Source organism: Ailuropoda melanoleuca, chromosome 7, assembly GCF_002007445.2.
Source record: "Ailuropoda melanoleuca isolate Jingjing chromosome 7, ASM200744v2, whole genome shotgun sequence".
Taxonomy (NCBI): Eukaryota; Metazoa; Chordata; class Mammalia; order Carnivora; family Ursidae; genus Ailuropoda; species Ailuropoda melanoleuca.
Window position 1 is genome coordinate 86,201,917 of NC_048224.1, and position 25,575 is coordinate 86,227,491.

Below are 25,575 nucleotides of genomic sequence, written 5' to 3' on the forward strand. Positions count from 1 at the left end.
TAGGGTGACTCCAATGGCTACGGGCTAGACCGCTGGGGACTGGCTACATGTCGCTACATCCTCATGTGTCTCTCCACAGGCCCTCTCCAGCATGAAGAGTATTTGGACTTCTTACAGCAGCTTGAAGCTTAGAGAGACAGTTCCCAGAGACTTCTGGCCTCACCTTAGAAGTCACAGGTCACTTCTGCTGCACACTGTGTCAGGAGAGTCTCGATGGGCAGGCCAGAGTTTAGGAGGCAAATGGACTCCCGCTTCTCAATGGAAGGAGTAGCAAAGAACAGACAGCATTTTTTAATCTACTACACGGGTCCAAATTTGGTAACCATTAAAAAGAATGAAATGTTTTATCAATTCTGCTTCTATGCAACCTATGGATTACCTAGGCGCATGAGGAAGCTTCTGAAAGTGATGAAAATGTCCTGGTTTAACCAAACGTTATCTTGTTATCTATTGTTAAATGTTCCATCTCTGTTGTGGTTGTGGTCTCACAACTGTATACATATGTCAGAATGGGTCAAATTGCACCATTTAAACGTGTTCTATACATATGCACATGCAATGTATTCATTACGCCTCAATAAAATTGGGGCAAGGGGGAATGAAGCAGATGTGTAAGTAATGACACAGAAGAAGATTCAGCATATATTGTTGAATTAAGAAAGCAAGCTGCTGGGACACCTGGGTGGCTCAGTCGATTAAGCTTCTGACTCTGAATTTCAGCTCAGGCCATGATCTCAAGGTTGTGAGATGGAGCCCCATGTTAGGCTCCACCCTGGGCGTGGAGTCGGCTTAAGATTCTCTCTCTCTCTCCCTCTGCCCCTCCCCACCCACTCTCTCTCTCCCTCTCTAAAAAAGAAAGAACGAATGAAAGAAAGAAAGAAAGAAGCTGAACAATATAAATATAATCTCACATTTAGTTAAAAAAATCACACACATACACACAGAAAAAAAAAAAGGTCTGAAAAGATATGTAGCAAATTCTTAGTAGTAGTCATCCCCTATGAGCTGGATTGGCAGAGCAGACAGAAGGGTATAGAACAAGGGCTTCATTATTTTAAGATTGTTTTTTAAAGATTTTATTTATTTGAGAGAGAGAGATCACAGAGGCAGAGGGAGAGAGAGAGGCAGACTCGCCGCTGAGCAGAGAGCCCAGTGCGGGGCTTGATCCCAGGACTCTGAGATCATGACCTGAGCCAAAGGCAGATGCTTAACCAACCTAGCCACCCAGGTGCCCCTTTAAGATTGTTTTTTGAAAAAGAGTTGTTACAGAATGAACATAGGCTGGGGATGAGACGAAGTGAATTCTAGTCCGAGCTCTGCTGCTAACTAGCTCTGAGTCCATATCTTAATTTCCTAGAACAACACGTACTTGTTCATAGCAATAGTCCATCGAGTCCCTACGCACACCTGCCCAAATCACAACTACTCCTCATGCCTCCAGTCACCGAGCCGGTGAGAGGAGGGCAGCTCTGGGCCAGAGAGCACAAGCAGTCACCCGCAGCTGGCCAGCTTTGAGCTGCTCCAGCCTGAGACAAGCACGCTAGGCAATGTGTGTTTTCCACTCCGCTGCGGCCGCTTTTTCGGCTACCTCATTTGCATTCCGGGGGATTGTTTTCATCCCTAATGTTCTACAAAATGTGTGCCACTATTATTGCAAAACTATCATAAAGAAACTGAAAGGATTCACTTGCTGGCTATTAAAAAATGTATTTTTTAGTGGTTTGAGGAGCCTTTCAGAAAAGGGTGGAGGAAAAGAGATTTATGACTACCCTCTGACATGAAGGACATTGGCAAAGACATCACAGCAGCCTGGGAACCGAGGGACAGCTGGGGAACTGGAGGGGAAAGACAGGAACTGCCGGCATGTTAGGCCTTCAGGGGATTGACGGAGTGCTGGAAACCCATCTCCAGTAGGCCTCTTGCTCCTGTTAATTCTGCACACAGTACTCCCTCAGCTTGCATTTCCACCTCCAGGGAGCCGAGCGGTTAGAGGTGCAAAATCCGTAAAAGTTGTTAACGTGCACCCATGGTAAACCTAAGATAAATGAGTCCCGGTCCAAGGTCTGACATGGGCGCCCTCTTCCCCCAACACTGGGGTGGTAGGTCTTGGTTATCTGTGAAGGATTCCTGTGGGTAGAGATAGGGTTTGGAGTGAAAAACTAACAGCCTGATATGTGAACTTTTCTGTGTGTGAATAAAAACAAAACAACAAAAAAAGCAAAAACATATGTGGTCTTTTTCGAATTCAAGAACTTTCATGATTACAGCATGACATAACATGCAGATACTCAACCAGCCTCATCTATATCCTGCATTTTTACATTTTCATCTGCAAATTTCATTACGTGTGGCGGGCATTTTGTTGTATACAACCGACAACCCTAAGCAGGGAAAGGAGGAGAAAAACATTTTTTAAACTTCTTACATATTTATTTTGACCGCCTTACTGGGATGTGAGCTTGCTGAAGCACAACTGTGGCCATCGGGGCCAGGGATGCGGCAGTTTCTGCGGTGCTGGGTCCTGGCTTCCCTTCCCCGCCCGCTCCTAAGCCCCGCCCGATTCCGCGCACTTGGGGTTCTTGGTCCGGGCAGAGACGGTGGCCGCTGCGCTCAGGGGCGCCCCCAGGTGGCGGCTGCTGGTCGGCGGGAGCCCGTGCTTGCGCGCCCTGGCCCACTGGCGGTTCCACTCGCGGCAGCCGCCGAGAAGGGCCGCGCTCTCCCCGCACCGGGCATGCGACTCCCGCCCAGGGCAACCCCGCCAACACTGGGTGAGGAGCGCCGAGACAGCCCTTGCACATCATTAATGGGCTGCTTGGGGACAGTTCTGTCCTCTCCTGGGGGATTCCAGGCAGCCAGGGCTCAGCTCCCTGCCAGAGAATGCAGGCCTAGGGGCTCTTTATTCCACAGCTGTAGCTTGAGCCCTACCATTCAGAGCTGCCAGCCTACCCCAGGATCTGTGGTCCAGGGTGTTGGTCAGCTTTTGCGTGTCCCTGCTTCTGTGCCCACACCGTGCTCCACAGCCCAGCCACCAACGGGTGTACCCGGATCTCTTGTGCACATGAACATGGGCAACTTGAACCTCTGCACCTCAGTGTCCTGGTAGGAAGATGTGCACTAAATAAAATAATAAAAGTACTTGCTGCATAGGGTGTGTGGTGAGGATAAAACAGAAGCCTTAGAATCAAACATGGGAGGTGCACAGTAAGGTTTAGCTTTTGAAGAAGGGACCGGAGAGGTGAAGGAAGAAGGAAGGAGAAGGAAGAAGAAAGTGGGGAGGAGGAGAGCAGGGAGGAGAAACTTTCAAGTTGTTTAGATTTTAATCCCTCTAAATTCCCCAGGCTGACCTTCCAAAGCCTCCAGGACTTGGTCACAGCTCTACCACTGCCTGTGAGCATCTTCCAGAAATGCATCGAGCACATTCCAAGGATAAATTCTCAGCTGCTTTCTAGCAGCCACACCCCAGAGAGATCTGATGCAGTCCCAACAGCAAAAGAGGGGGTCTCTTTCAACCTGGTTCTCAAGTGGGGTGGGGCTCCAGACAGGGAAGCTCACCGGAATGAGAAGCCCTGATTTTGATGACCACTACTCACCCCTCCCCACAAGTAATCATCGTCATAAACACGGGTGATCCAAGGTGTGTGTCTTGCACCTGAGTCAGCAACAGTCACGGAGGCCTCTTCCTTCCTCCATGGGGGTCGGGGCAGCCAGAAGCAGCCTCCTGGCAGTCTTGACAGTTTCTGGCTAAATGCACAGTGACTTCAGCCTGCATTCTCAGAGTACAAATAGCACCAGCCAGTACTTGGCCGCATTCCTGAATGAGGGGTTTGACCTCTTAAAGAATAGAATATAGAGCCGGAAGAGAGTCTAAAGATCATATCATCAAACCCCTCCATTCCACAGAGGAGCAAACTGAGGCGTACAGAGGAGAGAAGAGCAGCCCAAAGTCCTCCAGGTGATTAACGTCAAAGCCCAACTAGAACCTAGATAACCTGACTTCTGTGGCTGATGCTCTCCATTCTACCTCAGAGCTTCTCCAAGTTGAGCGATGTGCAGAGCCCTTTAAAAAAAATTAGATTCCTAACGTTGACGTAAATATTTGTATGATGTTTCTTAAGTATATAGAAGAAGAAAACATGACATGAGCTTTGTATGTTTACATCAAAAGAGACAAGTTTCTTTTAAAAAAAAAAATATTTCATTTATTTATTAGACAGAGAGAGGCACAGCGAGAGAGGGAACACCAGCAGGAGAAGTGGGAGAGGGAGAAGCAGACTCCCCTCTGAGCAGGGAGCCTAATGCGGGGCTCAATCCCAGGGTCCTGGGATCATGACCTGAGCTGAAGGCAGACACTTGACGACTGAGCCACCCAGGCACCCTGACTTATAAGTTTCATATCAATTAAAGTATAAAACCAGTAACAGTCCAAGTAACAACACTAATGAGATGGATGCTATTGTCTTGCTGGGAAACTAAGTTGCCACTGGCAACATGAAGACGGTGTCGACCGCTGCCACTCAGCTGTTTTGGGGTTCCCTGTGCTTACGTCATACCAGCACCATGCTCCATTCCCCTGCCATTTGAATCACCAAGAAGCCTTCAGTCAGGCTAGATTCCTAATATGTTGCTGTTAACTGTCTTATACCTACCATATGCATATGAAATCAATCCCTGTTCTTTTTTAGTAGTTTTTTAAAGATTTTATTTATTTATTTGAGAGAGAGAGAGCGCGTGTGCGCACAGAGGGAGAGTGAGAGGGTGAAGCTGAGGAGAGATCCCAACATGGTGCCCTATCCCAGGACCCTGAGATCATGACCTGAGCTGAAGGCAGCCGCTTAACCCACTGAGCCACCCGAGTCCCCCCTTTCTTAGTAGCTCAAATGTAATAGTCTATATATACAAACAAGGAGGGTGCAAGCTGAAATCACGTGGCAACACTAAGCTATACAATAGTCACGTTGATGATCCAGAATATGTATATATTTGTTAAAATATATGAAACAAGGGGCGCCTGGGTAGCGCAGTCGTTAAGCATTTGCCTTCGGCTCAGGGCGTGATCCCGGCGTTCCGGGATCGAGTCCCCCATCGGGCTCCTCCGCTGGGAGCCTGCTTCTTCCTCTCCCACTCCCCTGCTGTGTTCCCTCTCTCGTTGGCTGTCTCTCTGTCACATAAATAAATAAAATCTTTAAAAAAAATATGAAACAAAAACATGCATTTTAAACTTTTGTTCACAGGCTCTAGTTTGAGAAATGCTGCACCATGTCCTGCTGCCCTAAAGGCATAGACAGTGATGAAACTTCCCTGTCATCTGCTCCAAGAATCTGAAACTCCACACTCCAGAGCCATGCCTTTGCTTCTTAAGGCTTTTCATCAGTGTCTTAGAGTGGGCCGCTGGTAATGGAAAAACATCTAAGGGACAAGCGGCAGGGTTGTTCCAAGTCAGGGAAGGGGTGAGAAAGCAGAAGAGGTGGACGTAGGGATTCAAAAACCTCCTTAAAGTGGGTACTGTGAAGATCCACCTTGGTCAACCCCACTCAATTACTGAAATCTGAACACTGAAAAGGACCCCTGCTCATAATGCAACATTGCAAAATCAGCCCATGTTCTAGTTACAAAGTACCTCTCATCTGCTGTCACTTCAACTCCAGGAGAAAGTTGGTGGATGTCATCTCCAATGAATGAATGGAGAACGGAACCCCAGGGAGGTTTGTGACCTACTAAGCTGATTATTGGTAGAGGGCAGACCTATCACTGCAGCCAGGGCACCTGACAAGAACTTCTCTCTCCCCTCTACACGAACAGTATGAAAGTGAGTGACACGCGGACATGCATTTGAACTAGTTAGCCCTTTTCTGTAATGGGACATTTTAGCAAGGATGAGTCTTAAGCGTGAGCATTACAAGTTTGAAGAAACGCCTGCAAGAGGAAAAGGCTTGAAGCCTTGGTATGTTCTGTTCTATCTACTACAAGGCAGGACTAGTTCAAGTGCCCAAACACTAAATCATGAAGAGGGGGAGGGATAAAACACCAGGCTTCTCAGATCACGCTCCAGTTGACTTCTTCACTTACAATAAAGTTGCAAAGTGGAATCATTTAAAATAAAATATTCTTGGGGCGCCTGGTGGCACAGCGGTTAAGCGTCTGCCTTCGGCTCAGGGCGTGATCCCGGCGTTATGGGATCGAGCCCCACATCAGGCTCCTCTGCTATGAGCCTGCTTCTTCCTCTCCCACTCCCCCTGCTTGTGTTCCCTCTCTCGCTGGCTGTCTCTATCTCTGTCAAATAAATAAATAAATAAATAAATCTTTAAAAAAAAAATTTAAAAAAATAAAATAAAATAAAAATAAAATAAAATAAAATATTCTTATCATACCGGCAACTCCTTCCTGAATTTTCAGAGCACGTTAATTTGGAATTTCTTCATGTGTAATCCTCCAGCCTATTAGAATCACTTCTCTTGGGATGGTATTTATAGCTTTATCAAGTGTTTGATGATCTGTTTGCTTTTGCAAGTTATTTCTTTGCTTACTCACTTTATCAATTTCTCAGTCACACATCAGTGAACTGTATAAATCACCTCAAACTTTGACAATTTATTTAAACAGTAGCTAAGGCTTTATTTCATGTTAAAAGAAGAATTGCTGTCCTAGACCAGACGAACAATCCCCCAGCTTAGAATTTAGAATCAATAGAGTCAAGTCATATTTGAAGACAGACATAATTGCCTTCCAATATTTCAGCCTCAAAAACCTATAAGCTGCAACTTTGCTAGTCATAAAATTAAAACAAGTGCAATAAAATCATTATCACATGCTGGTGAGGAGAATAAAAATTGATAAAACATCTTTGAAAATATCTATCAGTGGTCTTTAAATTTTTTTAAACTACTTCTTCTGGGCTTTTTATTTTTATTTTTTTAAAAGATTTTATGTATTTATTTGCCAGAGAGAGGGACTGCACAAGCAGGGGGAGTGGCAGGCAGAGGGAGAAGCAGGCTCCCCACCAAGCAGGGAGCCCGGTGTGGGACTCGATCCCAGGACCCCAGGATCACAGCCCCAGACGAAGGCAGACACCCAGCCAACTGAGCCACCCAGGCGTCCCTCTTCTGGTCTTTTTAAAAAATTGGTAGTCTTAAATACTAAAAAAAAAAAATCTTTATGTACAAAGATGTTCATCATGGATACCAACAAACATTTGGTAGTAATTTAAGTCTAGAACCATGGTAAACTTGTTTGATGGCCTATTAGATAGTCATTTTAAATTGTTTCCATTTTACTTGTATTTTCTGTTTTTTAATATTTTTAAAAGAGCCTATATTATTTGTCACAGTGTGCATATATTAATTACTCCTACATACTTTTGTTATGTATGTGTGTTGTGTGTGTGAGTGTGTGTGTATGTGTGTGTGTGTGTGTGTGTTATGGTATTAGGGATCTCAAAACATAGCCAATTCATTCATGAACTCATCCACTTATTAAACATTCAGTGTGCACCTACTGTGTGTCAGGTGTTGTGCTAGCGAGTCTGAGTAGTCAATACTAAGTAAGAACATTCCTGCCTTCAAGGACCTTACACTCTAGTAAGAGAGACAGAGAAGGACTGGAAAGTACAATACAATACATGACTGTATAGACCATATGCTATTCCAGTATATCACTGAAGTAAGCACGAGATGATATTACATAAAGCGCAGAAGAAAAGCACTTAATCCATTCTTGGAAGATAAGGTTTATTTCCTGGAAGAAAGAACATCTAAGCACTGTTCTTGGCATACAGTAGATGCTCGATACATGTGTTTTGAATGAATTGGTATCAGAAGGGCAATGGGGCAAATAGAGAAGGAGAAACCCTTTCAAGACAAAGGAAACATCATGTGCTCATGCCTAGAAGCGAGAATATAGAACACTTTCAGAAGTCAAAAATTGTCCAATATGGCTGGAATTTGGAGGTGAGTTTAGAAAAGTGACAAGAGATGAAGCCCAAGAAGGGTGTAGAGAAAAATCTATGAAACCCTGGGTGCCACGCTAAGGAGTTTGGCCTCTACGCTGAAAAGAATGAGCAGGGAGGACATCGCCAGATGGGCCATGTAGAAAGGCCCTGGACAGAAGGACACATGCAATGACAGGAGGCCAGTCAGGAGGTGGGGACACAGCAGAGACCGTTTCAATTGTCCAGAAGGCCTGAATGCAGGAGAGTCTGCGGAGAAAAGAGGATGCCTGGAGGAGACAGTAGGATAAAATCCACAGGGCTTGAGGTTTAACTGTGAGAAGTAAAATGGACAGGAGGAGGAGGGGTGCCTGGCAGTGGAACGGGGTACGTGGGAGTGCTGTGGCTTATACAGGATCAAGCGCGGGCCCTTGCTGGAGGCATGAGGGGGTGGCTCAGACGCCCGTGCCATGGAGTTCTGCTGCACAGCTGCCTTGCCCTCAAGCCACACCCGTGGCATCGCTAGGATTTCCCTGCAGCCAGAGGACGAAAAGCCCTAGGCCTGTTTATAGATGGTTTTGGACAATACATAGGCACCAGCTAGAAGTGAACAGCTGCAGTGTGACGGTCCCAGTCAGGAGTGGTCCTGGAAAAGAACTGGGCAAGAAACTCTTCTGACCACTCAGACTTCCAACAGCACCCTCGTACTGCCGGGGCGGCAAGACTTGAATCCACGACCGCAGCCAAGGTGGTCTGTCTTTATTTGTGCTTCGTTTGTCCCCCGGATGTTCTCCATTCCTTGTCTCATGCTGTATTTGAAGAAATGTCTTTAAATCTGGTTTCCAGTGGACTAGTTCTCTCTTCAACTGTTTGCCTTCTATTTTAATTCCAATAATATTTTTTTCCATTTTAAGGATTCTATTTTTAAAGATTTATTTTTATTCATTTGAGAGAGAGCATGCACACATGAGCAGGGGTGGGGCACAGGGGAGGGAGAGAGGATTCTCAAGCAGACTCCGCACTGAGCTCAGAGCCCAATGTAGGGCTTGATCCCCTGACCCCAAGATCACGACCTGAGCCAGCTGGACTTCACCCAAGGTGCAGAGAAGCCCTCCTGGGGAAAGACGTCATAGCTGAGCACTGAGGGGCACCCTGTCACTTGGAGCTGTATCCAAACTGCCAGACCCTCTCCAGGCCCAACTGTAGCCCCACGGCATCTTCTGCCACCGCCGGATACAGAACATCTGATTGCCCCCCGCCCCCACCCCCGGTGTCGCTGTGAGGAGTAGAAGCTGCCTCCAGGACTTCGCAGCTCTTTCTACCCTGCTGTCTAACGTTAATAGGGCTTGGGGGTACTCTACGGTTGTTCCATTTTCTCCCACCATACTTAAAAAATGAGAGATTGCTTTCCTCTGTTCTCAGAACTTGCAGGAGCCATCCTCAGCCCTGCCACTTCCGGATGGGCAGCGCAAGCAACATGACCAAACGTTCCGTTTCTGGGGCGCCTGGCTGGCTCAGTCGGTGAAGCGCCTGCCTTCGGCTCAGGTCACAATCCCGGGGTCCTGGGGTCGAGCTCCGCATCGGGCTCCCTGCTCAGTGGAAAGCCCGCTTCTCCCTCTACTGCTCTCCCTGCTCATGCTCTGTCAAAAAAATAAATAAAATCTTTAAAGAAAAAAAAACCAAAACTTGCAGTTTCTGTTGGAGACCAGTAAAAATCAAGAGCTGTTTCACAAAGAAAAAAATAGTTATTTGCAAGAAAGGGTATGGCTTTGCCCCCAGACTCCAGGGGTGTGCACTGCAGTTCTCCTACTGGGGTTTCCTGAAGTCTCCACACAGCACCCCGTCTGCGCCAGACAGTCAGGCGCGTCCATGTGACAGAGCAGCACGTACTAAAGCCCGGACTTGCCGCAGACCTTCTCCTGCTCCGGGCCTCGCTCCAGACTGGCAGCCTTACAAGTTCTTCGGAAATAGGTCAGAGTAGTAAACTCAAATATGCTGGAGTTGCCTCCGAGGAAGCCCATGGTAATGGCCGTAGGTCTCTTGGGGTTTGAGGAAAGATTTCGAGTATATGCTTGGAGCAGTGTCAAAGGGTTCCAGGGCTGAAAACCAGCTCAGACCTTGGAACTGGGGGAGAGGCCATGACTCTACGATTGTGACCCAAATTAGATCTCTGCTTACCTGGCAAGTTCCAATTATGTAAATCAAATTATGTTTTTAGCAGGCTGACCATCTATTTCATTCCTAGGGACTCCATCCCTAGACGATCCTCACAAGTCAAAGCGTTCTATGTGCCACTGTGGGCCCACCGCCATAACCATGTCTAGTGTCTCTTGGCCTCTGAGATCAGAAGTTCGCTTCAGTGGCAGTATGGCTCATCGCCATTCTCAGCCTGCAGCAGAGACGCACTGCGAAGTTTCTGAAGGAAGCGGCTGCTCCCATCAGCACATTTCAGAATACTGCATTGAAGGGAGTATCTTCTGGGCCCTCCTCGGGGGACACAGTCAGGGGAAGTGTTTTTTACAATCTTGGTGTGGAGGCCCGCATAGGATGCAAGAGAACGAGAAGGGCCGCAGTAGATTGCATAAGAATCTCTTCAGCATTCCAGTTTCCTTGCCTACAATGGCCTTGTTTGGATGTTCCCGCCCCGGAAGGATAACACGTGCTTACCCTGTTGAACTCAAGAGTGGCTGTGTGACTTGCTTTGGCCAATAAAATGTGAGAAGCCATGTGTATCACTTCCACGGAGACACTGTGAGCCAGTATGTGCTTCACTATGACCTCTTTTCTCTGGGCCACAAACCAACCATATACCAAAAATAAGGTCCATCAGCTTGGGTCCACGGGAAGGCAATGTAGAGCGGAGCTGTAGTTGATCTCTGATGCGTGTGCGGTGTGTATAAGATCTACATGTTTGTTACAAGCCACTGAGACATTGGGGCTATTACTTACCGCAGCATCACCTCATCTATCCTGACCGATACAACTGCAAACACTTACATGGAGTTTTTCCTATGTGCTCTACCACTTTACATATGTTAACTCTTTTAATTTTCCCAAGGACTCTATGAGTTAAGACCTATTACTACCCAGTTTCCCAGAAGAGGAGATTGAGCACAGAGAGACTGAATAACTTGCCCAGAAACATGCAGCTAGTAAGTGGCAGCACTAAGATTTCAATCTGAGCAGTTGAGCTCCACAATCCATGTTCTTAATCTACTGCATCACAAAAACAGGGGGCCCTGGGTGGCTCAGTCGGTTAAGTGTCTGCCTTTGGCTCAAGTCATGATCTCAGAGTCCTGGGATGGAGCCCCAAGTTGGGCTCCTTGCTTGATGGGGAGTCCGCTTCTCCCTCTGCCCCTCACCCCGCTCATGCACTCACTGTCTCTCTCTCTCTCTCTCAAATAAATAAATAAATAAAGCTTTTAAAAAAATTAACTTGTATTTAATCCTTCTTTCTTATTCTCCAGATAAAAATATTGATTTCTAGCTGTAGAGAGTATGGTATATGGCATTCAACTATAATATCACACTAGTTGTCCTCCAAGTGAGGAATAACTGAAGATATTCCCAGATAAACAAAAACTGAGGGAGCCATGACCACTAGATCTGCCCTGCAAGAAATGCTCAAGAGAGTCCTGCAAGGTGAAATGAAAGGACACTAGACAGTAACTCAAAACCATATGGAAAAATAAAGATCTCAATAAAGGTAAATACATGAACAATAAAAAGTCAAGTGTTATTACTTAAAGAAAAATTTTAAATTATTAGTGTAAGAGCTAGTATTACTGTAACTTTCGTTTATAACTCCATATCATGTTTTACAAATCATTTCAGAAACTAAGGAATTTTTTAAAAGCTTTACTTTGGGATGCCTGGGTGGCTCAGTCAGTTAAGCATCTGCCTTTGGCTCAGGTCCTGGGATCAAGTCCTGCATCGGGCTCCTTGCTCAGCAGGGAACCTGCTTCTCCCTCTGCCTGCCACTCCCTCTGCTTGTGCTCTTTCTCTCCCTCTCTGACAAATAAATAAAATCTTTTTTAAAAATAGATTTTAAAAAAAGCTTTAGTTTGTTTTGGACACACAATGTATAAAGTAATTTGTGACATTAACAACGAAAAGGCTGGGGACAGAGTTGTAAAGAAGCGGATTTTTGTACATTATTGAAGTTAAGCTGGTACAAATTCATATTAAAGTGTTTTAATTTTAGAATGTTAAATGTAATCCTCATGGTAACCACAAAGAAAATTTCTATATACATAAAAGGAAATGAGAAAAGAATTTGAACATACTACTACAAAAAGTCAAGTAAACACAAACGAAGACAGTAAGGTGAGAAATGAGGGACAAAAAATTATAAGGCATAAAGAAAACAAGTAACGTAATGACAGAAGTCCTTCCTTATTAATAATCACTTTAAATGTAAATGGATCAAACTCTCTACTCAAAAGACAAAGATTGGAGAATGGATTAAAAACAAAAGATCTGGGATGCCTGGGTGGCTCAGTCAGTTAAGCATCTGCCTTTGGCTGAGGTCGTGATCCCAGGGTCCTGGGATCCAGCCCTGAATCAGGCTCCCAAGAAGCCTACTTCTCCCTCTGCCGCTCCCTCTGCTTGTACTCTTTCTCTGTCAAATAAATAAATAAAATCTTAAAAAATAAAAATAAAAACACAAGATCCAAATATATGCTGTATATAAGAGATTCATTCGATATCCAAAGACCAAACAAACTGAAAATAAAAGGAAGAAGAGATTCCATAGGAATAGTAACCAAAAGAGAGCAAGAATGGCTATATTAACATCAGACAAAATAGACTTAAGTCAAAAGAGCTTACAAAAGAGAAAGAACATTAAATATTAATAAAAGGTTCAATACAGCAAGATGATATATAACAATTACAAACATTTACACACCTAATGACAAACCATAAAAATTTTTGAAGCAAAAACTGACAGAACTGAAGGGAGAGAGAAACAGTTCTACCCCACTCACAATAATGGATAAAACAACTAAACAGAAGATAAATAAGGAAATAAAGGACTTAACACAAAAAAGCAACTAGATCTAACAGGCATATACAGAACATTCTACCCAACAATAACAGAATACACATTCTGTTTAAGTGCACATGAAACATTTTCCAAGAAAACCATGTGTTAGTTCACAAATTAAGTCTCAATAGATTAAAAAAAAATAAATGTCACACAAAGTATCTTCTCTAGTCACACTGGGATGAAACTAGAAACCAATCACGAGGGGTGCCTGGTTGGCTCAGTCAGTAGACTGTGTGACTCCTGATGTCATGGTTGTGAGTCCAAGCCCCAGGTTGGGTATAGAGATCACTTAAAAATAAAATCTTAAAAAAAAAAAAAAAGGAAAACAAAAATCCACAAAATTATAGAAATTAAGCAACACACTTTTGAGCAACCAATGGATCAAAGAAATCAGAAGGGAAATTAGAAATACTTAGAGACAAATGAGGGGCTCAGTCGGTTAAGCAACTGACTCTTGACTTCCGCTCAGGTCATAATCTCAGGGTCATGGGATCTAGCCCCGTGTAGGGCTCCATGCTGAGGGGGGAGCCTGCTTGGGATTCTCTCTCTCCCTCTCCCTCTGCTCCTCTCCCCCTGCTTGTGCACACATTTACTCTCTTTCTCTCAAAAGGGAGGGAGGGAGGGAGGGAGGGAGGGAAGAACTTAGAGATAAATGAAAGTGAAAACACAACTTGCCAAAATATATGGGATGCAATGAAAACAGTACAAAGGGAGAAATTTATAACTATAAACACATTCAAAAGCAAGAAAAATCTCAATCAACAACCTAACTTTATAACTTAGAGAACTAGAAAAAGAAGAAAGAACTAAACTCAAAGCTAGCAGAATGAAGGAAATAATGAAGACTACAACAGAGATAAATGAAATTGAAACTAGGAAATGGGGCACCTGCCTGGCTCAGTTGTTGGAGCGTGCGACTTGATCTCAAGGTTGTGAGTTTGAGCTCCACCGTGGGTGTAGAGATTGCTTAAAAATAAAATTTAAAAAAATTAATTCAAAATGGACCAAGGGCCTAAATCTAACACAATAAAGACTAAAACAATAAGACTCTTTTTTAAAAAATAGTACAAAATCTTAACCACACTGGATTCAGAAACGATTTCTTAGATAGGAGAGCAAAGGCACAGGTAACAACAATTAAAATGGCCAAATTGGATTTCATGAAAATAGAAAAATTTTGTGTATCAGAAGACACTAGCAACAGAGCAAAAAGGCAACTCACAGAATGGGAGAAAATATTTGCAAATCATATATCTGATAAGAGATTAATATCCAGAGTATATAAAGAACTCCTAAAACTCAACAACAAAAAACAAACTACCTAATTCATAAATGGGTAAAGGACTTGAATAAACATTTCTCCAAAGAGGATATACAAATAGCCAGGAGGCCATGAAAAGAAATTCAATGTCACTAATCAGCAGGGAAATGCAAATCACAACCACAATGAGATATCACCTCATACCCAGTAGGATGGCTTCTCTCAAAAAACACAAAAAATAACAAGTGTTATCCCGGATGTGGAGAAATTAGGACCCTGGTGCACTACTGGTAGGAATGTAAAATGGTACAGTCACCACAGAAAACAATACACAGTTCCTCCAAAAAAACCCAAAATAGAATTACTATATGATCCAGCAATGCCTATTTTTAAAGATTTTATTCATTTATTTGAGAGAAAGTGAGAGAAAGAGAGCGAGCACGAGAGGGGGGAGGGTCAGGGGAGAAGCAGACTCCCCACTGAGCCCCAATGCGGGACTCTATCCTGGTACTCCAGGATCATGACCCGAGCCAAAGGCAGACGCTTAACGGACTGAGCCACCCAGGCGCCCTACTCCAGCAATTCCACATCTGGCTGTATACCCAAAAGAATTGAAAGCGGGGTCTCAAAGAGATATTTGTACACTCACGTTCATAGCCTTATCCACAACAGCTAAAACATGGAAGTAACCCACGTGTTCACTGACAGATGAAAAGATAAACCAAACTGTGGTCTACACACACAATGGAATATTATTCAGCCGTTAAAAGGAAGGAAATTCTGCAATATGCTATGATGTCGATGAAACGTGAAGACATTATGCTAATAAGTTGGTCACAGAAAAACAAATACTGGGGCGCCGGCGTGGGGCAGTCGGTTAAGCAACTGACTCTTGGTTTCGGCTCAGGTCTCGATCTCAGGGCCATGAGATGGAGCCTCGCATCGTCATCGGGCTCTGAGCACAGAGTCAGCTTAAGACTCTCTTTCCTTCTCCCTTTTCCCTCCATGCACAGTCTCTCTCTCAAATAAATAAATTAATCTTCAAAAAAAAGTTGTATAATTTCACTTATATCAGGTGCTTAGAGTCGTCAAAATCACAAAAACAAAGGATAATGGTGTTTGCTGGGGGCATGGGAGGAGAGGAGAATGAGGAGTTTTATTTAATGGGTGTAGAGTGTCAGTTCTTCGAGATGAAAAGAGTTCTGGAGATGGAAGGTGGTGATGGTTGCACGGCAGTGCGAACGTACTTCATGCCACACAGTATCCACTTCTATGGGAAATTCACTTCATGTGTATTTTACTGTAATTTTTAAATATTAATCTCAGTCACCACATAAGAATCCCAGAAGTAATAAAAAAATTTTAGAAGGTTGCTTCCGTGTAACACAACAAGTATTTACCACATTATCTACCATATGCAAATTATCAGGTTGAAAAGGCACAAAGTGGTACAGCAAATTAAAGCAGGGATATAATCAAGGATGTAGTCTGCCAGTGGCCTTAAGCAGTCCTTGGATGTTTGTAACTCTGACTCTAACTGTAAGATGTGGATTCCTTTTAAGTCTAGAGTAACTCACACACACACATTCAGTGGAGACAGGCAGTAACATTCATTCGGCTTCCCTTTCCATTAAGAACAGTGGAATGTTGGAGCGCCCTGGTGGCTTAGTCAGCTGAGTGACTGACTTCTGGCTTGAGCTCAGGTCATCATCTCAGGGTCCAGGGATGAAGCCCCCAGTGGGGCTCAGCGGGTAGTCTCCTTGAGATTTTCTCTCTCCCTCTGCCCCTCCCCCAACTCACACACACTCTCTCTCCCAAATAAAATAAATAGGGGAGCCTGGGTGATGCACGCAGTTAAGCGGCCAACCCTTGGCTTCTGCTCAGGTCATGATCTTGGGGTCATGGGATCCAGCCCTGTGTTGGGCTCTGCACCCAGCATACAGTCTATTCAAGTTTCTCCCTATTCCTCTGCCCCTTCCCACCTCTAAAATGAATAAATAGATATTTTTTAAAATAAAATAAATAAATAAAATCTTTTTTAAAAAAAGAATTGTAGAAATATATTTGCAAGGTTTCAATTAATGAAGGAAAACCTCTTAATGTAGCTGTCTCTACCATATAATGCAATGAAACAGTGTAACTTGAAATTTAGTATGGTCAGAGAAAGACTAAGAATTATATAAAATAACCCAGGAGTTTTGAGGTTAAGCTCACAGCCCACATGATACACTCTTTATACAGGTGTTCCCCCACTGTCAAAAAAAAAAGGCTAAATTGTTTTTTAATCATACAGGTATTAAGTATGTTGAATAAAAAGCATGTAGTTAAAAACTGAAATAAACAGCAAAGTTTCCCATTGTCCTTGTTAGCTCAATTTTAAGTTTGACAGACTTAATATACTTCTAGAAACATTCTATACTTAAAATATAAATCAAATATTACATACACTGCAACTCCCACTTCACCCCACTTACCATAAATAGAACATCTGTATCCCAAGCTAGTCCTTTTTGCATTTTGGGTTAAGATCTTGTTTTAAATTACAAAATACAGGCTTTTGAGAAACCAAAAATTGTAACTATGTATGAGGAAAATATTTCTAATTCTTTCTACCCTATGACGGTCAAATTTTGTGTCAACTTGGCTAGGCTATGTTGTCATTGTATGGCAAACACTAGATGTCGCTGTGAAGGTATTTTGTAGATGTGAGTACCACCCATAATCAGTTAACTTTAAGATAACACCCGATGATATGGTGGGCCCCATCTAATCAGTTGAAGGCTTCAAGAGGTAACAATTGAGGTTTCCTGAAGGAATTCTACTTCAAGACTGTAACAGAAATCCTGTCTGAGTTTTCAGTCGGCTGGCCTGCCCTCCTGATTTCAGACTTGCCAACCCCCCAAAGTTGCACAAAACTATCTCTTAAAATAAATCATGCATGTATACACACAGACACACACACACACACACACACACACCCTGCCAGTTCTGTTTCTCTGGAGAACTCTAGTACATACCCTTAAAATCCATTCCATCCATACGTAAGTTTGCTTTCTCTCTAAGAAATGAGTTCATGGCCTATACAGGAGCCTACATCTTAAATTTCCTACTTAATAACATATCATGGACATCTTTCCAAGTCAGCAGGCTGAGATCTAACTCATTCTTCTCAAGAGCAACATAGTAAACCATTGTATGGATCATTAAAGCAGGGGACATATAGACATATAGGTAGTTTCTAGAGTTTTGTTTTGTTTTTTTTGCTCTTCATTCCATTATTTGCATCAAGCTTTCGAGAAACCTATGTATACACACTGCCCTTGTCTTGTATTCCTATGTTTCCCTTCAGAATGGATCTGGTTATAATCTACCAAAAAATTTAGGGTCTTATTTTCCCAACTGCCAGTTTAGAAATAAATAGCCTGGGGGCGCCTGGGTGGCATAGCGGTTAAGCATCTGCCTTCGGCTCAGGGCGTGATCCTGGCGTTGTGGGATCGAGCCCCACATCAGGCTCCTCTGATATGAGCCTGCTTCTTCCTCTCCCACTCCCCCTGCTTGTGTTCCCTCTCTCGCTGGCTGTCTCTCTCTCTGTCGAATAAATAAATTTAAAAAAAAAATCTAAAAAAAAAAAAAAAAAAAAAAAAAAAAAAAAAGAAATAAACAGCCTGGAAGAAAGCCAAATGTGTCTTAACAAGTACCATAACGCGCATGAGGGTTGTACTGTCCACAGGCCTTTGAGAAACACCAGCAGCCAGTGGTTCTACTAACCTTCATAAGAAGTCAATCATCCTGGTATGAACATGTACATAATTTGAATATCTCTCAGGTGAGAGAACTGAGAAAGCGCCCCTTTTTCCCCGACTCTATTTTTTTCAATAAACTATCATGTTTAATTCAAATGTTAATAAGACAGGCACCTAGAAAAAAAATACACGTTTTTTATAATCTTATGGATGAGGTTTTTTTATTTTATTTTTTAATTTTTATTTTTAAGTAAGCTTTATGCCCAACGTGGGGCCTGAACTCACAACCCCGAGATCAAGAGTCGCATACTCTGGGGCGCCTGGGTGGCACAGCGGTTAAGCGTCTGCCTTCGGCTCAGGGCGTGATCCCGGTGTTATGGGATCGAGCCCCACATCAGGCTCCTCTGCTATGAGCCTGCTTCTTCCTCTCCCACTCCCCCTGCTTGTGTTCCCTCTCTCGCTGGCTGTCTCTATCTCTGTCAAATAAATAAATAAAATCTTTAAAAAAAAAAAGAGTCGCATACTCTGACTGAACCAGCCAGGCACCCCCAAAATATTTTTAAGTGAAAAAAATTAATGACCTAAGTTTGCATTTCATGCCAACCAGGGGTGCCTGTCCCTGATTCACAGTTAACCAAATATCCCAGCCCCTGTCTCCAGCCAACACCAAACACTGGAATGACTGAAGGAACCTGAAGGTGCAAGGCACCCAAGTCATCACCCTGGTGTCCTGCAACTCCAAGGGACCTTGCCAAGCCAGTCCATGAATCAAAGTCACTGGCCTCTACTGGGCTACAGAGGATTTCGTATGGTGGGAGGTCACAAGTGTCCAGGCAATTAAGATGATGATCCTGGGGTGCCTGCCTGGCCCGGGTGGTAGAGCATGAAACTCTTGATCTCAGGTTGTAAGTTCGAGTCCCAAGTTGGGTGTAGAGATTAATTAAAAATACAAAATAAATAAGAAGATGACCCCAACAACTTCTCCCTGAGGAGAAATGACTGTAACCACTTTCACAAGTGCCATTTATTTCTACTCCAACCTTCTGGACTCTTTGGAGCTTGTCTTTGTGTAAAGGTTTCTATTTCTTGAGAATAACCACAAATCATTTGGATTATTATGCATTATTCCAGTTTATTAAACAATGAAACAAGGTTTATGCCACATATTCCAACAATGCTTAAAGAGCTTGAAATATAAAGGCTTATGAAAAATGTATGGTTTTTATTTAATACATACTATTTCTAGCTCATGAATAAATATGGAGAACAGGAGCCATTTTTATATCACAGATCAGCAACATTCAGCATCGATGATTACATAAATCCACAAGCAAACAAAAAAATCCATTATCTTCGTTTTAGTTATAAAAGCTGAAAATCCTTTTGCCACATTTAAGCAATATCCAAGGGGGTTGGGGGACTTGTAGTCACGCCCCTGAAAATAAGGGGACTGAGTCTCCAAGTCCGTAAGTTCTTTCTTGGTGAGAAGCTTAACGATTGCGTGAACTCCTTCAGGAAGCAGAAAACCCAGAACAGGTTAAGATCCTGTTCTATATAACATGTTAGATAAAGCTACACTGGAGAAGTACTCCATTTTTGTCTTAAAAACGTGCTCAAGTTTTATAGTGAGGTTTGAGTTTCTTTTCATCCTGGTATGAACATGTACATAATTTGAATAAATTGACACAATGAACGTTGCAGGATGTTGACTCTTTACATGGTCTTCAAAATGAACTTGCTTCTACTGTTTTAGGAATTATATGTACACTTAAAAAATATAATGTTTTCTTCATTAAAAAAAAAAAGTGGTTCTTAAAAAGTAATCCTTTAAGCTCAAGGAACTCAAAAGTGAAAGCCTTTCTGGGAAAGCCTTTCTCGGAAAAATATAATGTTTTCTTCATTAAAAAAAAAAGTGGTTCTTAAAAAGTAATCCTTTAAGCTCAAGGAACTCAAAAGTGAAAGCCTTTCTGGGAAAACAATGGAATGTTTTGGTAAGAAGAAAAAAATCTCTGTCTAAAGATACGGTTCAGTACCAGGAGTGGAGCCGAGTGAGCTCAGCTCTGCAGTCACGTCCCGAGTGGGCCGGGGGATCTGGCCTTTCAACTAAGGCTTTAACCAATGAGCACCTACACGCCACTCCACCACTTCTTCCTTTCTCTTCTAAATGATTTTGTCTCTCACTGGGAAATAACAATTCTGCCTCACGAAATCTTTTCGAAGTAAACATTAAGAAAGAAGGCAACGTGAAAGTGGTGGGCAGGAAAAGTCCATTCTGGGATCAAGGGAGGTGGTGACCCAGGGCGGGACAAACTGGGAACCTGCCCGCAAATACTGCAGAAGGGTCCACCCCAGGGCCCCCGGCAGTGTGTATTCAATGTTCTCGAATGGTAGAACTGAAGGTATCCAAGTAAATATGTCCCCTTCCCTGGCTGTCTCCTAGAAGTGTAAAGTTCGGGTTCTCAGAGTCACTTTTCATTTTGAAAAGAACAAGATGAAGGCGAGAAAGAAGAGGGAGAATGATTTTTGTTGTCTTTAGAGAAAGAAAGGAAGATACTATATACCTCTTTCAGAAACTGGAAAACAGGTGCAGCACTAAAGAGATAGTTTTTAAAATGTCAAGCGTTTTCCATCCAAACCAAACAGGAAGTCCGAGACAGGACATATCTCAATAAACATAACCTGAACTAAAGTAAAAACTGAGAAATCTGAAAAAATCAACTCTTTGATTCACTCACTACATCTTGCTAAGGAAACCATAATAAAACTGTGACTTAGACTGTGTTCTCTCTTTTCACAAGGCCTTTGGGGAGGGGCTTTGCTGGGGATTCCAGTGAGAACCCCGTCATGAAACCGCTCTCTTCTTTACACCAGCCTGTAGATGCTGGGGTTCCGGAGGGACGACAGCACGGCTGAGGTACACCGCCTACCCTCCAGGCAGATACTAGCAGCTACCCTTGTCTTCATCGGACCCCCGACACCAATACAGATTATCACCCCCATTTTACAGATTGGGAAATAATAAAAATCAGAGCAAACTGCTAACATCACCTAAGACCAAACCCCAGCTGCCTCAAAGATCTTCCATCAACGTGGACCCTGCCATGTTCAAAGCCAACGCCTCACACCATCATGGGTTTAGAGATTAATACTTGTAACAATTCCTCACAAAGGTCAAGCCTTCAAAGGCTGAAAATCACTTATTGTAAGTGAAGGATCCTGCCGAAATAGGAAATCATAAAGCAGTGCAAAATCCCAGGGATCTGTTTCCTGCCCTGTTAACGGCTGGAGTTGAAAGGGCCAGGTCTCCACGTGTGAAATTTCTTCAGCTGACAAGAAGCGACAGTCCCCACACACTCAGGAACAATAACTCCCCCTTGGAGGCTCTATTCCATGGTTCCAATGAGCTCTCTAGAGCAGGCTGGCCTTCTCAGCTGCGAGCGGAGACACAGCAGGTGCTCCTCTGGCCTGAAGAAAACGACACACGGTTCCTCATCTTCCCGCAAGTTTTCTTTAGCAAGAAACATGCGTTCTATACGCGGTCGTTGATGTCGAAGGGCACTTGCATGGTAAGGCCTCGTGCGTGGAGGTTAGTGTCTAGCAGGAAACACTGGAGCGCGGCGCCCACCGCCAGCACACAGCAACCTGAACGAAGCCCGTCTTCACCTGCTGCTCGCGCCTCAGAGTCAGTGATGAACCAAGCAGTGAGAAGCAGCGTGACGCGCGGGAAGCTGTGTCGTCTCAGAAGGGAGCGCTTTCAGAGCGCGGGCTCCTGCAGCCGTGACTTGTCACAAATCCAACTTCTTCAACTGCTCATATGTCACGAAGAACTGCGGTTACTGGTTAAGGCTGACAAAGAAGCTGCCAACTTAACAACCCGGACATATTAAACACAGACTCACAGACATCACCTTCAGCAGACACGTCTGGGCAGGCCACGTGCCACAGACAGGATTGAACATGAGGGGCTCCATCCTTACCCACCCCAAAAGATCTTCCCGGTAGCCTTCTCAGGGTTAGCCTGGGACACAGCCACCTCAGCGGAGATATCTAAATCCCCTAGCACCAGCTCCCAGAGCCTCTTCGAAGATGACATCCACCCTGACTAGCTCTGGTGACCGCTGTGCTGGGCAGACTTTTCAGAACAGTGAATTCCATGGCAGACAGAAAGACAGCAAAGCCCTGGGAAGCTCTCCTCAAGGGTCACGGTGAGGCAGGCTTTCAGCAGGAGGCAGGCGCCGATCAAGAGAAACAGGGGATGGGGAAAACCACCTTCCCTCTTTATAATTCTCCCCTTCCGTGTCTAGCCACTTCTTTCCTGCCTCCCACATCAGCATACAGGAAATCGTGCTAATTGGCCAAATAATTCAGGAGCTAATTCCTGTTTATCCGCAGGCACTCTCTAAAATAAGCATTCTAGAACACTGCTGCCAAACCGCATCCTTCCCAAGGGTGGCTAGGGATATAAAATCAATCCCTGTCTCTTTCTGTACTCATAAATATTCTCAGCTTCTAAAACAGAGTCTGAGTAGAAATTTGTATTGATGTCATTCCCTTTTAATAACACCAGCACTAAACCAAGATTCATATAGCCCAGCCCAGAGATTTTATACCTGCTCAGCTAGAAATGGAATCATTATTTCTTAGAATCAGAGGAACTCAAACGAATAAGAAGCCACTTCTAAATTATCATTAATAACATGACAGTTTATACAATCTTCTTTTCGCTACATCTTTCTTCAGATGTACTGTGACAGAAAAGGATACAATGATATTCCAAGGACCAAGTCTCAACCAATTTGGCCAAAATCCTTTGTAGAGCGCAAAAAACCCTTCATTCTTCCATGTCTGTTACAAGGGCGGGGAGGATTCCAATTAGGTCAAATGCGATAATAATTCATTAGTAGCCAGACTGAATGATCCATTTATCTTAAAAATAAAATCATGCTTGAAAAGACTCTAAAATCTCAGTGCCCTCGGCCTCTTTTTGTTTTTAAAGGGTTCTGCATCGGAGAAGACGACAGCTCCGTGTTGAACCGGCCCATGCCCAGGCAGGCAATCGGCAGCTGAAGCAGCAAGAAAGGAGATTGAATCCTAACTGGGTCTCTTGCCTCCCAGCCACACAGGCTCACAAGCAGGTGGGGAATAAAGAAGCGAAACAACGGTGGCAAAGACCTAATTCAGACCACCACTACCTCACGGCTGGCATCAGGTGGATGAAAACAAGCATCTCGGCTTCGTTGAGCAGTACTTGGAAATCTAGGCTGTGCCAGCACCACGCCAGAGGGCAGGAACAGCAGCGTGGGCCCTGATCCCCAGCTGCTGGCAAGCTAGTCGGGGAGACAGCTGCGAACTTGCATCCCCTCGTGAACAGGAGGCTCCACTGTTTAAACTGAAAATTACAGTGAGAGCTATGTGCTCTTTTGAGAGATGTCTGAATGAAGGATATTCATTCCAGTAGGACTCGAGAGGAGGGAGATGCACTTTGGAAGGAGACACAGTTCTCCTGTGATGGCAGAAAATCTGATGATTTTCTCTCCCTTTACAATAGCGCAGTGGTATAAAGGAAATGAACTTCCATTTCTAAATATTCATCTAGATTTTGTATTTATAAAAATTCGCCCCACTGTGGCCCAAACTGGGTACCATCTCAGGGCTTTAGAGCATCATTCGTGTTAGTTATAATAGCCCTCAAAATTTAGTTACTCCTTCAGTTAAATATATGTATACAAATATGTGGGTGTGTGAATATGTATGTCTATATTCACACACACACACACGCACACACGCATATTTTGGGGGCAGTTTCAATGATTGAAACAAACCACTAGAACATTGAAGATTAAGTAAAATAAACTTGCTTATTTCCTAAGTGTCCCTTATTATTATTAATTATACTAACAAGGCTTATCACACATGAATCCAGGCACTATGCTGTTTTGTAGGCATAGTCTCGATGATTTTTACAGTAACTCTATGACATACGTGCTGTTGTTCTTCCATTTCACTTACGAGGAAACTGAGGTATAGAGTCTGTACCTTAACCAAAGTCACACAATCACAAGTGACAAATCCACGGGTTTGTCTTGCTCTAACCCTTGTGTTTTTCATTGTGATAAGAAAACTCTTCAGAGGGGAACAAGGAAGCTAATGAGCTGTGAAAGGACTTCACCACCCTGCCCAAGAGCACATCCACTCTCACCTGTAACAAGCAGTCCAGGGTTCCTGTGTAGCCAGAGCACCTGCCATCCCGAAGGACTCTCTGATTCATCATACGTGTTCTCACAACATCGACAGGGTTGGAGGCCAGGGCCCCAGCCAGACCACAGGTGAAGCTTGAGCTATGAAAAAAGATACCAATGGAAAAACAAAAAGTTTACCACCACTGAGCTGCAACCACTATCAGAGGAAGGAAACAGTTTCCTCCCAAATGACGCCAAAGTGACACATAAGAAGAGGAAAGGTTTCCAGGAGGATGTCCGTCACTAGAGCGCTGCACGAACTTCTTAAATACAGCACTGATTATAGTGGCTTATAAATTCTGTCCCTGACTAAGAATACCTTTGAGGTTCTGAAATGTCAAAGAATCACAGAAACATGGAGGAATGTCCTCCAACGATTATCTATCGCATCTATTTGATAATAAGCAGGCATCAGAGTAATCTTAGCCCTATCATAACTATACCGTTCTGGGAGAACAGAGAAAACGATGTCCTCACTTTAATGCCCCCCAGAGGTCTCCGGGTCTACGAAACTTTCGGTCTCACAAGACTAAGACCACACTTGGTATCGATTAACTCAGGGCAGGGTTTCTCAACTTCCACACTGCTAAGATTTTGGGACCAGGCAAGTCTCTGTTGTGGGGGGCTGTCCTGTGCACAGTAAGCCAGTGAGCAGCTCCCTGGCCTCTACCCAGCAGGTGCCAACAGGACTCCCCAGTCCTAACAATCAGAACAGTCTCCAGAAACTGCCAAAGGTCCCTCGAGAGGCAAAATCAGCCTTCAGTGGCTGAAACCATAATACATCCATCCTAACCTGCAGCTATTAAAAATTCATGCAGTTTGTTTGTACTGACATGGAAAGATATTTGGAGTATATTATTAAATTTAAAAAAGTAAGAACAGCAAATACTGCATGGTACCACTTATATGTGGAATCTATAAACAAACAAAAACAAAGAACCCATGTTGCAAGGGGCAAAGGATGGGGGAAATATGGAGAGGTTGGTAAAGGGGCATAAATTTTCGCTATAAAATGAACAAGGTCTGAGGATCTAATACACAGTTGATACACTATGTAGTTGATATAGTTGATACATTGAAACTATAGTTGATAACACTATCATATAACTGAAATTTGCTAAGAGAGTAAAAGTTAAATGTCTTCACACTCACAAAGCCACAAAGGATAAACATGTGAGGTGATGGATGTGTTAATGAACCCTGGGGGCAGATCCTTTCACATTCTGTATGCATATCAAATCATGTCATACACTTTAAATAGCTCACAAGTTTGTCAATTACACCTCAATAGAGCTAAACAATTAAAATAATGAAAATAAAAAGCTAGTAAGAGAATGCTAAGCATGATCTTGCTTATGTAA

The 25,575-nt window shown here is 43.6% G+C and overlaps 1 protein-coding gene across 3 annotated transcripts in view; it reads right to left on the reverse strand.

Annotated features, from left to right (window-relative positions):
• Positions 1-19,081: 19,081 nt before the first annotated feature.
• Positions 19,082-25,575, reverse strand: part of SLC25A30 (solute carrier family 25 member 30) — a 97,108-nt gene continuing 90,614 nt past the window's right edge. For all 3 annotated transcript variants that reach the window (XM_034665198.1, XM_019794923.2, XM_034665197.1), the window contains 3 exons: positions 24,175-24,313; positions 22,740-22,820; positions 19,082-21,802 (listed from right to left, as the gene is read on the reverse strand). In XM_034665198.1, the coding sequence (XP_034521089.1) occupies positions 21,761-21,802; positions 22,740-22,820; positions 24,175-24,313 (262 nt within the window). In that variant the 3' untranslated portion in view covers positions 19,082-21,760. The remainder of the gene's footprint in view (positions 21,803-22,739; positions 22,821-24,174; positions 24,314-25,575) is intronic.